Source organism: Camelus ferus, chromosome 20 (genome assembly GCF_009834535.1).
Source record: "Camelus ferus isolate YT-003-E chromosome 20, BCGSAC_Cfer_1.0, whole genome shotgun sequence".
Lineage (NCBI taxonomy): Eukaryota > Metazoa > Chordata > Mammalia > Artiodactyla > Camelidae > Camelus > Camelus ferus.
This window is the reverse complement of record NC_045715.1, coordinates 33,218,148-33,233,685: the sequence shown is the minus strand read 5'-3', so window position 1 is coordinate 33,233,685 and position 15,538 is coordinate 33,218,148. Positions and strand designations below refer to the sequence as shown.

At 36.1% G+C, this 15,538-nt stretch overlaps 1 protein-coding gene across 3 annotated transcripts; it reads right to left on the bottom strand.

Moving 5' to 3' along the window:
• Positions 1 to 75: 75 nt before the first annotated feature.
• Positions 76 to 15,512, bottom strand: CENPQ (centromere protein Q). 3 transcript variants are annotated; one of them, XM_032463224.1, is made up of 10 exons: positions 15,395 to 15,512; positions 15,028 to 15,136; positions 12,508 to 12,653; positions 11,682 to 11,736; positions 10,524 to 10,650; positions 9,879 to 9,947; positions 6,762 to 6,891; positions 2,278 to 2,397; positions 2,043 to 2,120; positions 76 to 985 (listed from the first exon to the last, which is right to left on the bottom strand). In XM_032463224.1, the coding sequence occupies exons 3-10, from the start codon at positions 12,610 to 12,612 to the stop codon at positions 854 to 856; spliced, it is 816 nt and encodes a 271-aa protein (XP_032319115.1). In that variant the 5' UTR covers positions 12,613 to 12,653; positions 15,028 to 15,136; positions 15,395 to 15,512; the 3' UTR covers positions 76 to 853. The 3 variants fall into 3 exon arrangements, with proteins under 3 accessions (XP_032319115.1, XP_014419820.1, XP_032319116.1); XM_014564334.2 differs by having other exon boundaries at positions 12,511 to 12,653; positions 15,395 to 15,510; XM_032463225.1 differs by lacking the exon at positions 15,028 to 15,136 and having other exon boundaries at positions 15,395 to 15,485.
• Positions 15,513 to 15,538: the final 26 nt, after the last annotated feature.

Sequence of the window (15,538 nt, the reverse complement as noted above, 5' to 3'; positions counted from 1 at the left end):
TAGATGGAAAAAATAATTAAATTATAGTTATTTTATTTTACAAGTAGATAAAAGCAAGTCAGACAATATACTGTGGCTGGTTAAAAATAATTTTTAATATATTTAAGTGATAATTTATTCACAGGTATATGCTTATTATCACAATGAGGAAAGGTTTAGAAAGAAGGGATTTTTGTTTGGTGTTTGTTTTAAGGGAACATATGTGCTTGGGTTCCTTTTTAACAATTTTATGAAATAAAGGTATCCTCTGATGAGAGTTGAAAATAAATATTTAACAACAATTCACTAACCTAACCAAAAGAATAAAATGTTTGTGCCACCTCTAAGTTAGACACCCAGCAAATCTGAACTATGCCACAAAAAGTCTAGGGAGTTATGTAGAAAGGTAAAGGCATTTGGGGACTTCTCAAGTTCCAGATGACCAGACAGAAAATGCAACTCATCAGCTAAAGAATAAGAATGAGCGCAAACACTTACGTTTTCACGTGACAGGTACTTAATATATCAAGTCACAGTATCACGTTCCCTCTGCACTTACTGAGAAATGAGCTCTATTCAGCCTTTATGAACTATCAGATTGTGGCTGTTCTTATTTTAGGGTTTTAGGCAAATAACTGAAGATACTGCAACATAACTGTGAGTTTCTAGACTTGTGAACTGATAAAAACAGAGTTTTCAAGGCCTATATTAGATGCTAATGGTAGCTCTACAGAGGCTAGTTTTAAAGTGCATATTAGGAGATAAATTCTTGAAGAAGCCTAAGCCAGCAATATCATCATAGGTTAACATTTTTATCAATTCATAAACATTAAATTAATATGGAACAGTCTTAAAAAAAAACACAAAGAACTCTTTAAGAGGCATCCAGTCTTTTGTACACTCCTTCGATGAAAGTTAACATGTTCTTCATCTGGGATGAATTATGGAGAACATCCAAGTCCTTCAGGAGACCCTCCTGGTTTGGAATTACTGTCAGAATTTCCTTCTGTGGGCATGATAGCACAATTCAATTTTAAAATTTTATTTTTATTTTTTTATTGACATATAACTATTATATCGGCTTCAGGAATACAACATAATGGCTCAGTATTTGTAAATATTACAAAATGATCACTACCGTAAATCTAGTTAACATCATCACCAACCATAGTTACAAAATTTTTTTCCTGCTGATGAGAACTTTTAAGATCTACTCTCTTAGCAACTTTCAAATATACAGTACAATGTTATTAACCCTAGTCACTATACTGTACATTACATCCCCACGACGTTTATAAATAACTGGAAGTTTGTACCCTTTGACCACCTTCACCTATGTAATTCGTTTTTAACCTTTCATTATGAAAAATGGCACATGCATGTTATTTAGAGTGTGGTATAATAAACCTCAAGTAACCATCACTGTACTTCGATAATCATCAACTCATAGCTGTTCTTCTTTTAAATCTACATTATTCTGTTTTCCTTCTGCTCATTTCCATTCCTCTCACCCCGGGTGGTTATGCATAGGGAAATGTTACTTTTTGAGAAAATATGAAGACTTTCTACCACCGTAAACATTTACACTATAATATCTACTGGGGTCCTTGGAAAAAAGATAAGTTCCCAGTGTACAGTCTACAACAAATGGGACGTTGTACTATTTTAAGGAAAGCTGTATGCCATTGTTAAAAGGATAAACAAGAGCAACTGTCAGAATTTACTTCCAGAAACCTCTTCTAGAGCCACGACTAAACAATTGTGTAATGATACACACACAAGGGTGAGCCCAGCATTACCTGTAATAGCAAAAGTTATTTATTTCCATCACAAATACAATTCACAAATTATATCATGGTACATCCATACAGTGGAATGACACACAGCTACTGACAATAATGGGATGCTCAAACTACCCTCTCAAATGAGAAAAATAATTTTGCCTAATAGTTTATATCATGGATTCCATTTGTTTAAAATAACAAAGGAGTAGTATATAATATTTTTATGTACATGCAATTTCATAACTGGTGATGCAGTCAAGGTGGTAAATTGGCACTTACTTGAAGTGTGGGCGCTTTGAGACTCTTCTGAGAAAGCTCTGGAAGAGAGAGTACCCCACTGCTATCTATTTGAAGCATCTAAAGTAGAAAAAGAAAGCTACAGATTATTTCGTAAAGCTAGATTATTTCAAAAGGCTGTTTTCTCTTATCATATTATACTCAAAAGTTGTCTGGGTAGAATCTAATGCTTACAGATATATTTAGGTTCTAGCAGTACACTTTGTAAAACAAGTACCTGTTTTATCTTCTCCTCCTCTTCCTGCACCTCACTTGTCAGAGCGTGAACTTTGCTCTTTAGGCTGTGAATAGTTCCAGTCATCGACTCTATACTGTCTACCATTTTATCGGTTTCTTCCTGTGTCAGAAAGAGAGAGCTAATGTTTTAAATGAAATATACTACTAAATGAAAGACAAATAATACATATTTTTAAAACATCTTATATATGGAAACACTTTTGGAAGAACTTGGGAATTTTCACTTTTCTTTCAAAAAACAGACTCTCTAGAAATTGATTTACCAATGTAATATGCTTTATAAGGAAACAATTTCCCTGAGAGATATACCCCATGCTGTGAATGTTTCCTCCAAAACGTTCAAAGCTGCTAGTATCAGAGATCCTGGGAAGCCTGTGTGAACCTAGCAGGGCCGAGGACTGGTGTCTGCAGGTACAGGAGCATTCCCTAAGCAGTGTGGAGCAGCAGCGAAACTCTAATTTAGGAACATCTGAGTGCTGTTTTCATTTGCTAAAAGAAAGCAACACTGAACATCAGGACAAAGATAGTAACAGAAAATGAATGGTGGTTTCCCACATAAAAGGGAAATATAATCCATGGGGGAAGACAAAGAGAAAATAAGAAATGAATGAAATGAGTACACGGTAATCAGGGACGTGCTGATTACAGGCCACATATAGAGTTAGCCAGCTTCCAGGTTTCTAAATGGTATGGAGTACTGCTTTGCTTTAAAATCCAGTCCCAGGAACAGCCAATGAGAGCACTGCCCTTGGGGATCAGGAAACAGGTGAATAAGCCACACAGAAGTCATACAGAATTAGTAGCCCTTACATCCTGCTGAGCAATACAGCTAATACACCTACATCACTCCCCAAATACAGGAAGCAGAACTGTTACTGGCAACTCCAGCACTCTTCCTCAACAAATATGTTATGGCTTCCAGTAACCATTAAAACAACAACAACAACAACAACAAAAAACCCCAAAAAGCCCAAAAATGGTAATTGCAGAGGTCTGCAACTGCCCATGGGCTGTTTTTGATCAGTCCAAGAGTTATGAATGGTTTTTACCTTTCTAAAGGATGGTTAAAAACAAAACAAAGTAAAAGACTATGCAACAAAGACTAAATGTATCCCACAAATAGCAAAATGTTTATCCTCTGGCCCTTTATGGGAAGAGTATGCTGATCTCTGAGTACCCAAGACTTTGGGACTGTGAGCTCCACTTACTAGAATGTAAACCCCATGGCGGTAGAGGCTTTGCTTGTTTTTTTATTATGGAAAATTTCAAACATATATAATAAGAAAGAATAATATAATAAACCCTCATATACTCATCACCCAGCTTCAATGATCAACTCACAGCCACCTTGTTTTACCTATAACACCACCCACTTCCCCTCCGCCTCCTCTATTATTTCATCCATAAATACTTCAGTATAGCTCTAGAGGTCTTAAAAATATACATGTATAAGATCACAACATCATTATCCCACTTAAAAAACAACCAATAAATTCCTCAATGTCAAATATACGGTTAGTGGTCACATTTCTGATTTTCCCATAAAATGAAATAATTTTTAGTCTGTTTGAATCAGGTTACAAATTGGTTATGACTAGTTGATACGTCTTTTGAATCTTAAAAGAATTAACTAGTTTATAGGGCAGCTTTAGGTTTACAACAAAATTAAGAGCAAGGTAAAGAGATTTCCATATACTCCCCGCAGCGCCTCCCCCTTTATCAACATCACTCATCACTCACCAAAACAAGATTCTTTTTTTTCTTTAACCAAGGATGAACGTACACGGACACATCATTACCCAAAGCCCACAGTTTACCTTAGGGTTCACGCCTGGTGCTGTGCTTTCTATGGCTTTGAGCAAATGTAAAATGGTATGTATCCACTCTTACAGTATCATACAGAGTATTTTCACTGCCCTAAAAATCCTCTGTGCTCTGCCTTTTCATCTCTATTCCTCACCACAACTCCTGGCAATCACTGATCTTTTCATTGTCTCCATAGTTTTTCCTTTTCCAGAATGTTATATAGTTGCAATCATAAGATACGTAGCCTTTTCAGATTGTTTCCTTTCACTTAATAATATGCATGTAAGGTTCCTTCATGTCTTTTCAGGGCTTGATAGTTCATTTCTTTTGAACTCTGAATAATATTCCACTGTCTAGATGGGCTACAGGTTATTTATCCATTCATCTACTGAAGGACGTCTTGTTTCTTTCCCAAGTTTTGGCAACTATGAATAAAGCTGCTACAAACATCTGTGTGCAGGATTTTGTGTGGACATAAGTTTTCTGCTCCTTTGGGTAAATACCAAGGAGCATGACTATTGGATCGTGTGGCAAGAGCACATTTAATTTGTAAGAAACGGCCACACTGTCTCCCAAAGTGGCTGCACCATTTTGCATTCCCACCAGCAGTGTCTGAGAGTTTCTGCTGCTCCACATCCTTGTTAGCATTAGCTGTTGTCTGTGTTGGATTTTGGCCATTCTAAAAGGTACATAGTAAGTTTCTTTTCGGCTATCGTTTCCCACTCCAATTTTTTTCATTCCTTTCAGTTTACTTATGCAGGAGCTAGAGAGTTGCTTTGTTTAATTTCCTACATCCAGAATTCTGCAGACTGCATTTACTAGTCAAGTTTAACCTCTCCCTCAGCCCGGATTTTCCTGTGAATTCGTTGTTGGACTTAGAACACTGTCCAATACAAATATAATGTAAACCACATGAATTTCCCGAGTTTCCTGAGCCTGCCATAACAAATTACCACAAACTTGGTAGCTGAAAATAACAGAAGGTTATTCTCATAGAGTTCTAGAGGGTGGATGTCCAATTTTAGGTATAAAACAGAAATGCCTCCCAGTATTACAAAAATTGTACTACCATTTACTGTCTCTGATCACTTTCGGGTGATTTATGGAAATATTCAATGTTAAAATAACATATACCATTATTGTGCTTTAAAACCTTTTAAAGTAACCTTGAGAAAAAAGTCAAACTCATAGAAACAGAGAGTAGGGAAGTGGTTGCCAGGGGCTGGGGGTTGGGGTGGGGGAAATAAGTTGCCAAAAGGATACCAACTTTCAGCTAGAAGATGAATAAGATCTGAGAATCTAATGTAAAATATGGTGATTACAACTGATAGCAATATATCATATAACTGAAATTTGTTGTGAGAGTAGAACTGAAATGTTCTTACTGAAAGAAGAACAAAGTAAGCGAGGTGAGGGATGTGATACTTAACTGGATAGGGAGAATCCCTTCACAATGTATAGATAAATTAAACCACCATGATGTACACTTTAAACATCTTATAACTTTGCCAATTATATCTCAATAAAGCTAAAATAAAAAAAACCCTACATTAATGTTGTCCAACTGTTCATTAAGAGGGGGTGCTAGTGTCACTACTGAAAATATACACCCTTGGAAAGATGTAACATTGGGATGAAAGTTAAACACCATCTCATACAATGAAGAAAGTGAGGCAGCCACTAAAAAAATACCACCCTATGAATTTATAACATACATAGATCTGTTGCTCACAAATAAATCCTTCCAATGTTATTCTCAATCACATGGAAAAACTGGAATAAACTATTTGTGAATTTTCAGTTATGAGAAATCCGTGGGGATGCAGTTCTTGCTGAAACTATCACCACCTTGTATTTACTAACAAAGGTTAACAAACGTATTACTTCTCAAAGCTGAGTTGCTAATGAAGACCATATCTATACACTACTTCAAAATGGCAAAGGGATGTACGGTCCAATCTGTTTTAGTTTTTGTAATTATTTAATAAGCCTCATAAGGTTGCTTTTCTTAATTGTTCAAGGATCCACTAATTAAAAGCCTGAAGTTCATCACGACAGCCAGTGTTATCTCCCACTATCTTCTACAGGATAAAGATGAAGAATTGCATATCCTGAAATCAGACCGAATAGTCTTACAGAAACAACTGTAAGCAGTCTGTCTAAAGTTCGACTAGAAATGCCAGTATGTCTCTTTTTCACATTTGTAAAATGTGAAATATGGTTCAGGCCTCTTTAAGTCACTGTGAAGATTGGGGGCTATAACTATAAAGTGCTTATTAGAACAGTGACTAGGACACAGAAGGCCCTCATCACAGGTTATCAATAATAATTATAACAATAATGATGATGACTGTGTTCTTCTTGCCAATAGAGTACCATATACAGGACAGAAAAGCTATATAATATGTTTTGAAATTCCATAGCATTTAGTAATGAGTTCCTATAATTTGATAATCAAAAATACTAAGATAGGACAGTTATAGTCAAGTCTGATGAAAAAATTAGACTGCTACTTAATCATAAATACGGCAAAAACCAAACCAACAAACCAAGAAGTTAATGAAAAATCTGGTCCAAGATCTAGTATTTATTATTAGAATTACATGACAATTAAAAAACCATTTTGGTCTCTTTTCCCCGAACTCTCAAACTTCATACCTGCAATGATGCCAGACCCGCTTCATTAGCTCTGTGCTGTGTCCTTTCCATTTTCAGTAGATTTGACACATTAGTTAAATCTTGCACCTTTTTGGGAGGGGCTTTCAGGGTTTCACACAGTTGCAGCAATCTTAGGGACAGAATAAAAACATAGTTTATTTTTGAGTACTATCAGTATTATTTTTGGTTTTTTTTTGTGTTGTTTTGAAATACTGTGGCCATCTTTTTTCTTCCCCCATGTAGTATTCTTTAATTAACAGTGGCTAATTTCAGCAGTAAGCCTCCCCAAAAAAGCCCTGACAAATCATCATTTAACTTTTCAATTAAGATTTATCTCAAATCATGGGGCACCTAGACTGCTCTATAAAAAGTTTCTATTTTACACATTTAATAATTATTTATATAAACTTTGAAATAAAAATTTCCCTGTATCTTTTAAATATGGTTCCTAGACTATTACAAAATGTAAGTTTAATGTGAATTTCTGGATAAGAAATGAAGCATCACTCTGTAAGTCTTAACTATGACTCTGAACTCTTTAAATCTCAGTTGTTTTAGTGAATGTGACCAATAAAAGAGAATGTCTATATCAGTTACTCTAAGTTAATGATTTTAAAGAAAGCTAAGTCCCATGAAGTTTAACGCAAATAAAACACTAAGATTAAAGTGCTTTGTTCTAAAGTACTATCAACATAAATAGTATTCAATATTACAGTTTAAAAAAAAATCCTCCTTTGAATTTGGTTGATTAAGCCACCAAGAGAAACTGGCCTATTGCTACCCTCACTTCTGGCAGAGAGCAGCACAGATTACCAAGGTTTGATTTTTGAATTCCAGATGGAAGAAATCAAGGACCTAAGTCCCAATGTGGTTGCTTCTATCCAATAGCAGCATTTTCGGGTTCTAAAAAGTTCTACTACTTAAGATTTGCAGGCAATCTGAACAACAGTAGAATCCAAGACTTATCTTCCTGGGATCTTATTCAAAATGTTAGTTTATTTAAAAAAAAATTTTTTTTTTAGGCAGTAAAAACCCCACCTATCATAGTTTTCATTAAACTGTTGGGATAAACTTCAGTTATCCAGAAAGCCATCATTAGGCATCACACTTAAGCATAAAATCTGTTGTGTACATCTTTCCAACAGGGCTAAGTTTTTGATTTCTTAAGTAAAATAAAGTTTCCATTTATGAACAGCTTCTTCTAAAAGTTTATTAAGTCAATTCTGCAGAAGGGTCATTCACTGTTGCAAATGTTCTTCTTACAAAATCTTATTACACATTACTACCTATCGTGTTGCAATATACTTATTATCATAATGAATCAACACCACCTAATCATCATTTGTAGTACTGTGTCTAAAGTATGTTCCTCTAGAAACTGTAGCAGCTAAACACTTTGTCTGACTAGCGACCCTATTTGTCTGATCATGAGGGGAGGCATATGACCCAGTTTATATTAATCATAACAGTTCCTGCCACAAAATCAGTCTAAAGACAGGCATATCACCTGAGCCAATCAGAGTCCATTTCCCAGAATTTTGTAACTGAAGTTAAGAGGGTAAGGGTTTTCTTTTTTCATAGGGCTGAAAAGATACATGGGGAGCGCTCTGCGTGTTCAGTTCTAACCTAGTGAGGAAAAGCTGTCTAAAAGAATGAAGCCAACATGCAGACATAAGCAGAGATAAGCCTAATATATAAAACATAGAGTTCCTGTGGGAAATACCAATTCGGAAGATGCTGCATTAAACAAAATGAAATAGATTTATTTGCTGTAGGACTTTCAATTTGTTAATGTACTAATAAACATAATCCATTATATATCACTTTTATTCAAAGAGTATCTTTAAGAACGAGAGTTCTAAATATACCTGTAGAAATGCTGCTCTAGGAAAACTCACCCAGAGTTCTGATCAGAATCAGTTTGCTAAGGCTGTACTTTGCTACATCAAAAGAAGGGAAAGTATCTTGAGTATCTTTGGGAACTAAAGAAAATGAGTTGTGAAAGCAAAAGTGAGGAGGCAACAGGCAGTCTTTGAAATACCGATCTCCACGGCTACTATGTGATGAAAAGACAGCCTTTATACTGAACAGAATTTAATCTCTTCTGATGACCCAGTGTGGTCACTGTGGAGAGTGGCCAGTACTGTATACAGTATAGTATATCATACTATAATATTCTCATTCACACACCAAGCATAACCACTTGTCCTAAATAGTTACACTTCTATCATGTATTAACTTTTTAGTACACACCTTTGTCTTTACTAACAGGCTGTCACTCCTCTAAACAGTTTATAAGTCTGCTTCCAGCTGTCTTTCTATAATCTCTCCAACCTCCCTCCACAAATTCCCACCCTCACCCACCCCATCCCATCCTCCTCTTTCTATTTGGCTACTATTACTGAGCCTTATACTAAAATAAGCAGAATTTGTGTTCAGTTTTCCCAAGAATAAGGTACTAGGTCACAGGCATTTCCAGGCAAACCTGAAACTAAGATGTAGGCAAACCTGAAGCTAAGATGCAGAACATTCTTCTATAAAAAGGTGTATAGACACCAGCGAGTCGTCACTGAAAATCATTGGCAGTGGTGCGACTTGTATGAACACTTAAAAAGAAACTTCCATTTGTGACCTGCCACAGGGGAAGAGCAGCACTATCCTGGAAAGTTACATGTGTTGCTTGTACAAATAATGTTATGCAATATGAAGTAAAGAAAAAAAACCCAATGCAACAGGATAAGTATCAGATGAGAGTGGTGAACTGTTAACTTGCACCTGTTCAAAATGAAGTTGAAGGGAATAAAAGTTGACAATTTGTTTTTCAAATCCTAATTCAGAAAGGTGAACTGGGGAAGTAGGTGCTTTTGATTTTCAGATTCTTCCTTATAAATTCTCTTAAATTTAACTTAGTTCAGAGTTGCATGCAGCAGCAGGTTAGGGTAGAATATATATTCCCAAGTGGTTCATCTTCTTAAAACAATAACAACAACAACAAAAGAACAAAAACTCAAAATGAAAAACTTTTATATTCCACAAACGTCTGTTCTGACATCAGAGGAACAGACTGGACTTTTACCAATTATGTTTCAACCATTTTTTATCACGTAACTATAATACCTTTTCTTCAGGAAGTTGAGATGATATTGAATTTTTTCATTTTCTCTAATACTGTTACTCAAAATTGTTCTAGAAAAGAAAAAACAAAAGGGATTGAATACATATTACTTTGAAGCATAACTATAATCTGTTTACTTTTTCTGATTTCTTTCAAGTGCCCTCCTTACTGGCCAGGCAGAATCAATCACGTTTTCTTTTATATTAAATACATTTTTAAGCAGAGGAATAACCAAAATCTTTCTATCACATGATACTGTTGTAATTAATTTATATGCCTCACTCTTCTGATGGCAGAAGCCTGTCTCTGTATTCCTTCTAGCATGGTAGCTTCTACATAAAGTGTCAATTTGAGCTAACTTCTTCCTAAAGTATCCCTGTTGACAGAACAAGTTAAAAGTTTACAGGTAGTAGCTCAGGACACACAAATTTCATTTTTATTCTGCCGATGAAATTCAGAGTTTCTGAAATTAATAAAGATTTCTTTGCTGAAGGCTAATGCCTTCAAAGGACACAAAATATATCTTCTTGTGAAAGAGAAAAACACCCTCTCCCCAGAGAGTAAATAGTAACATTTAAAAGGATACTATCTATAGGAAACACGTATCCAGGAACAAAAAGAGTGAACGGGAAAAATTTCATACTCACATTATTACTGATTCCATTACAGTTTGCAAATACTCTCTGCTACTCTTTGAAAGAGGTTGCCAGGTTTTTCTCCTGTGGGATGCTATCTTCACCTGTTTTAGATTAGCATGCTTTGTTTGGCCTTTAACTGGTGAAAGAAGGGGCTCTGGTTAGTCTAGAAATTTGCATGTTTTCACTTAAAAAGTGATTAAAGACAAATTGGTCTAAAACAGCTAATAGAATTATAAGAACCAAAATATTATAAAGCTGTATAAGCTGTTTAATTTCCTTTTTATTGCACAGCCATAATTTGTGTTGAATATGAATATGCAATTGTTATGTTAACTGAAATACTATTAACTGATATTGCAGGTACAAAGCCAAGATAACGTTAAATGAAGAACTAAGCTACAATTATTAGGATTCAACATAAAGTCTGGTTCTCAGAAATGACCTGAATTAAAGAGCATCATTGAAAAGACTACAAAACTATTTAGGCCAAATATTGGCAGATTAGAGATTAACCAAACCACAAATAGATAGTCACTGTCTGCTAGGTTGTTACTGTTCTATTTATAAGAAATAAACAAAGGAGATAATATTGGCTCACATGAAGATTAGTTTTGGAGATTAGTTTTGGTAGATTAAATAATTATAATTACAGGTACGCAAAGCATTACAAAAGGAAAAGCACTGTGCACCTTGAAGGTATAAAACCAGAGGACCTAACTTGGTTTTGGGTGAGGAGAGGTGGAAAATTCTTCCATGACAAAGTGATGTCCAAGTAAAGAATACTACTCCAAAATAATTTACTCCGAACAAACTTAGTGGCTCCACTCCAACTTGAACAGTGATGGCAGAACAGAAGCATATTTGTCTCAAAGAGAAATCAGTAGTTGTGTCTACACATCACAGATCAGCAATAATTCAGACTGTGATGCATTTTGAATTTCTCTAGTTCCTATCAGTTAAGAGCCCTTTGCTAGAGGTGGTAAGTAAAATTTCAGTTGACCAAAATAACCGACCAACCAGTACTACTTATTCTTCCAAAAGTGAGAATGTAACTGTTCATTACTATCTTTTGCTTGTGGAGAACTCACAAAGAAGATGCTGAGAGTTTTTTCACAAATATAGATAGCTTGAGAAAAACAGGTTAAACAGGATATAGAAAAGGAATACCTTCAGGAGATAGATGTTTTGGATGATTTTTATTTTTTTTTGCTTTGTTTCTAACCTAGAGGGAAAAAAACACAGGCATATGCACACAGAATTAAACAACAGTTGAAAAGATACTGCTTTTGCAATAGATTTATCATGTATGTTGGAGAAATTTCATATACCTTCTGGTAAGATAGAAGAAAAGTATATTGCTACTTCTACAGAAAAAGGGTGTGTATTTACCACAAGCAGAGGATATACTAAAGCATTCCCTGGACAATGGTGATGATGTATATTATAATACAATTTCATATGGTGTCAAAAAAATGTTTTAAAGAAATCATTACTCATTTTGCCCGTGAAATAGTGTTAGATACTTTCCATGCAAAACAAATATAGGTATTGCCTAATATAAGGTAAAACAGAGAATTTTCTGGTTATTTCATTTATTTTTTTATAAGACAGGAGCAAAATAATGGAAGGAAGAATTTAATTCCTCCCAAACTAATTTTTCTTTGTTAATAATAATTTCCTCCACCAACTGACAGATTCTCTTGTCTTTTAACATATGAATGCCATAGTCTGTCTAGTCTCCATTTAAACACCTTAGCAATGCCCCATAACATCTCCTCCCCAAAGAATTCTCTGATCAGTATATTTAGAAATTAAATGAAACAATTTTTATCTGAGAATTTTTATAAATCAGGTAGCAACAGCCCCCACATAACAATGTATGTGGAATATGAATTATAGTAAAACTGATCTTTAGTCTTCACATAATCGTTTACAGAGAACAGATGATCCTTCTGATCAGGGTAGTCCTGAATGATAAACTTGATATTTTTACCACCTCTTCCTCTGATAACTCTGCTTCTTCATCATCAGTTTTTCTTTCTGGATTTCTTTTTAATTGTTGAGACCTTTTCCTGGAAGCATTTGCTTTGCTAGCCATTTTGATTTAAACAGAACAATTATAACAGTGCTTCAAAATATCTGTAAAGATGAAAAGGATACAGAAAAAATGCTTAAGACTTTCATAATATTTTGTCTAAAAGACTAACTATAAATATTCCAAATTTGCCTTTAAAAAAAATCACAATGAATGTTTTGGGATACTTTGGTGTATTTTTTAAAACATATAAACATATTTTAAAACAAGTAACATCGGTTCCATTAGAGTGAAGATATCTAATTCAATTTTATTCCTAGAATTTTTCCCACTTGCATGGCTTTAAAAAATCATGTAGAAGTGCTTTTGCATCTCTTACTTTATTTAAAAAAAAAAATCTAGCTCTGCTAGCTTCTCTACTTTTCTCCCAGACTCCTTAATTGAATCTCCCTCTCCAGCTAGATTTGATTTTCTGTGAACACTCTGAGTAAAGCACACACTGTACCCTCGTCCCTTTTACCAGAGCTGCTCTCCCTTGTCTCTGCTCACCCTCTAAGATCACGAGCCATCTGCTTCTGAAAACTTTTCTTTTAAAAAAATTTTTAAAATTTTTTTTGGGGGGGGTAATTGATTTTTTTTTTTTTTTAGATGGAGGTATTGGGGATTGATCCCAGGACCCGGTGCATGCTAAGCATGTGCTCCACCACAGAGCTATACCCTCCCCACCTTGAAAGCCTTTCTAACTAACTACTGCTTTCTAAACTCTGTGGGCTCTTATGGTCTCAAACTCTCATTTGGGACTTATTTATAATTTTGTTCTGGTAATCATTTTTTCTTGATATTCTCTTTATTCAGTAACACATAATTCATGTAATTTGGAGGAATAGTACTCCATATTTGATTCACAAACTGCTTGTTATAGTCCTTTTAGGTACAGAAATTGAAAGTATTCATTTAGGAACTTCTATAGCAATTTGACAACAATTTAATGTATGTTGAATCTGGTCAGAATATAATTGGCTATTTTTTTTGCTTCTTAGGTTGCATTTTTCAGGTAATTCATTTAAAAAAAGACTTTCATTTTTTTTTTTACAGTAGTTTTAGGTTCACAGCAAAATTCAGCAGAAAGTAGAGTTCGAGTTCCTGTAAACCTTCGCCCCTCCCTGCCCCAGCCTTCCTTTTGTCTACATCCCACACCAGAGTGGCACATTTGCTACAACCCAAGAACTGACATTGACACATTATATCACCCAAAGTCTACAGCTTACATTAGGGTTCATTCTCGGTGTTGTACTTTCTATGGTTTAGACTATAATTCTTTTTTTTTTTTGTATTTTACAAAAGTATCAGTTGTGATTGATTAAAAAAAAAACAAATTGGTCCTTTGTCACAGTCTGAGAAGTGCTGTTTTCACTGATACCTACTTGAGGCAGTAAGTCATATTGCAAAAGGTTTCTCAACATCGGCACTACTGACAGTTGGGATGGGATAATTCTTGGTTGTGGGGGCTATCCTGGGCAATGAAGGATGTTTAGCAGCATTCCAGATCCACTCGATGCCAGTAACCCCTCCTACACCACCAAACTGTAACAACTAAAATTATCTCCAGACATTTCAAATGTCCCCTGGTGCAAAATTTCCCCACGTTGAGAACCACTGCCAAGAGCCAGCCAAGGATAAGGACAAATTGCCCAGGTTCCAAATCCTGACTCTGCCATTTAGCTAGCTGTATAGCCTCGGGCAAATAAATTTGCTCACTTTCCCCACTGGTAGATGGGTTAATAATGAGAGTAACGACATGAAAGTCTTCTGTAAAGCTAAAATTTTGTTCAGGATACATAAAGGGCCTAGAACTTGGGACACAGCAAGCACTCGATAAGTTAAATAATTTTCTACTACTAGTGAGCTAGTTGTAGCATATACAAAAAGGAATAGTAAATTTTGTCCTGTTTTAGATCACAGGAAACTGCAGGCTACTGCTGGCAGGTAGAGACATATATAAAAACAATTCCTATATATGTACAATTATACACAATATGACAAATGTTATAAGAGACAAACGAGTGAATGGCTATCTCAAATTAATTGGTGTGTGCCTGGGAGCAGGGGGATATACAGAGAAAAAAGTAATATTTGAATTACATTTTGAAATATTTAGCCAGAAAGAAGTATTTGAGAGAAAACAGCTGCTCCTTGGCAGGACGGCTGGCAAAAAACTGGTCTGTTCCCGGGTAGGAAAAGTTCAGAGGGGGCTTTACGTGCATGGGAGGAACGGACAGAAAAAAAGACTGGAAGGGTAGTTTGCAGTAATGAATGTACTTTTATCCTGTAGGAAGCAGGGGGGCATCCTAGGTTGTTCTGTTTTCCTTAACGGCGTGCTGAGACTCGTGGGAATCACCAAGTACCTCAATCCAGACCTCTGTGTGGGCACTACAGGGGAGCACGACGTCCGGAAAAACATAAACGCGCGATGTTTACCTCTTGACAGATGATGCCTCGGGAAAGCGACTTTGCTGACGGCAGTTTGAGGCTCAAAGATACTCCTCACTAAGGCTGCACGTCGCCCCACAACTGGCTGCGGGAGAGACTAAGGAAAGAGGACAAGGATGAGGATGATTCAAGGAAAAGGAGGGACGAACCATGCATGGCTTCACCCCCTCCTCTCGAATCACAGTCCTTCAGTCCTTGGCTCCGCAGGCACACCTGTTCGGATCTCCCTCCCCTTGGAAAACCTCCGCAAGCTCCTCAAGTGTGCACAAGCCGCCGAGTTTGCCACAAACGCGCTGGCCACAGCACTCGTCCCCAAACTGGAGTCACCGGCGGGGAGAGCGCTTGAACTACTTACCACAGACGCCGCTTGAATCCTTCCAGGTACCACGCTGAGAGCAATTCGCGCCCAAACCATCCAAAGCGGATGAGACCCGGAAGTGATTGCGTAGAAACAGGGAACGTCTGCAGGGAGCATCTGGTCACGCCCCCTACGTCATCA

What these genes read in the sequence shown, in the direction of transcription:
- CENPQ (XM_032463224.1), bottom strand. Translation starts at nt 12,612, where the DNA reads ATGGCTAGCAAAGCAAATGCTTCCAGGAAAAGGTCTCAACAATTAAAA. An exon ending in AGTTATCAGAGGAAGAGGTG is followed by an intron (nt 11,737 to 12,507) that starts GTAAAAATATCA and finishes TTTTCCCTCTAG; the next exon opens with GTTAGAAACAAAGCAAAAAA. An exon ending in CGGGTCTGGCATCATTGCAG is followed by an intron (nt 2,398 to 6,761) that starts GTATGAAGTTTG and finishes TTTCTGACACAG; the next exon opens with GAAGAAACCGATAAAATGGT.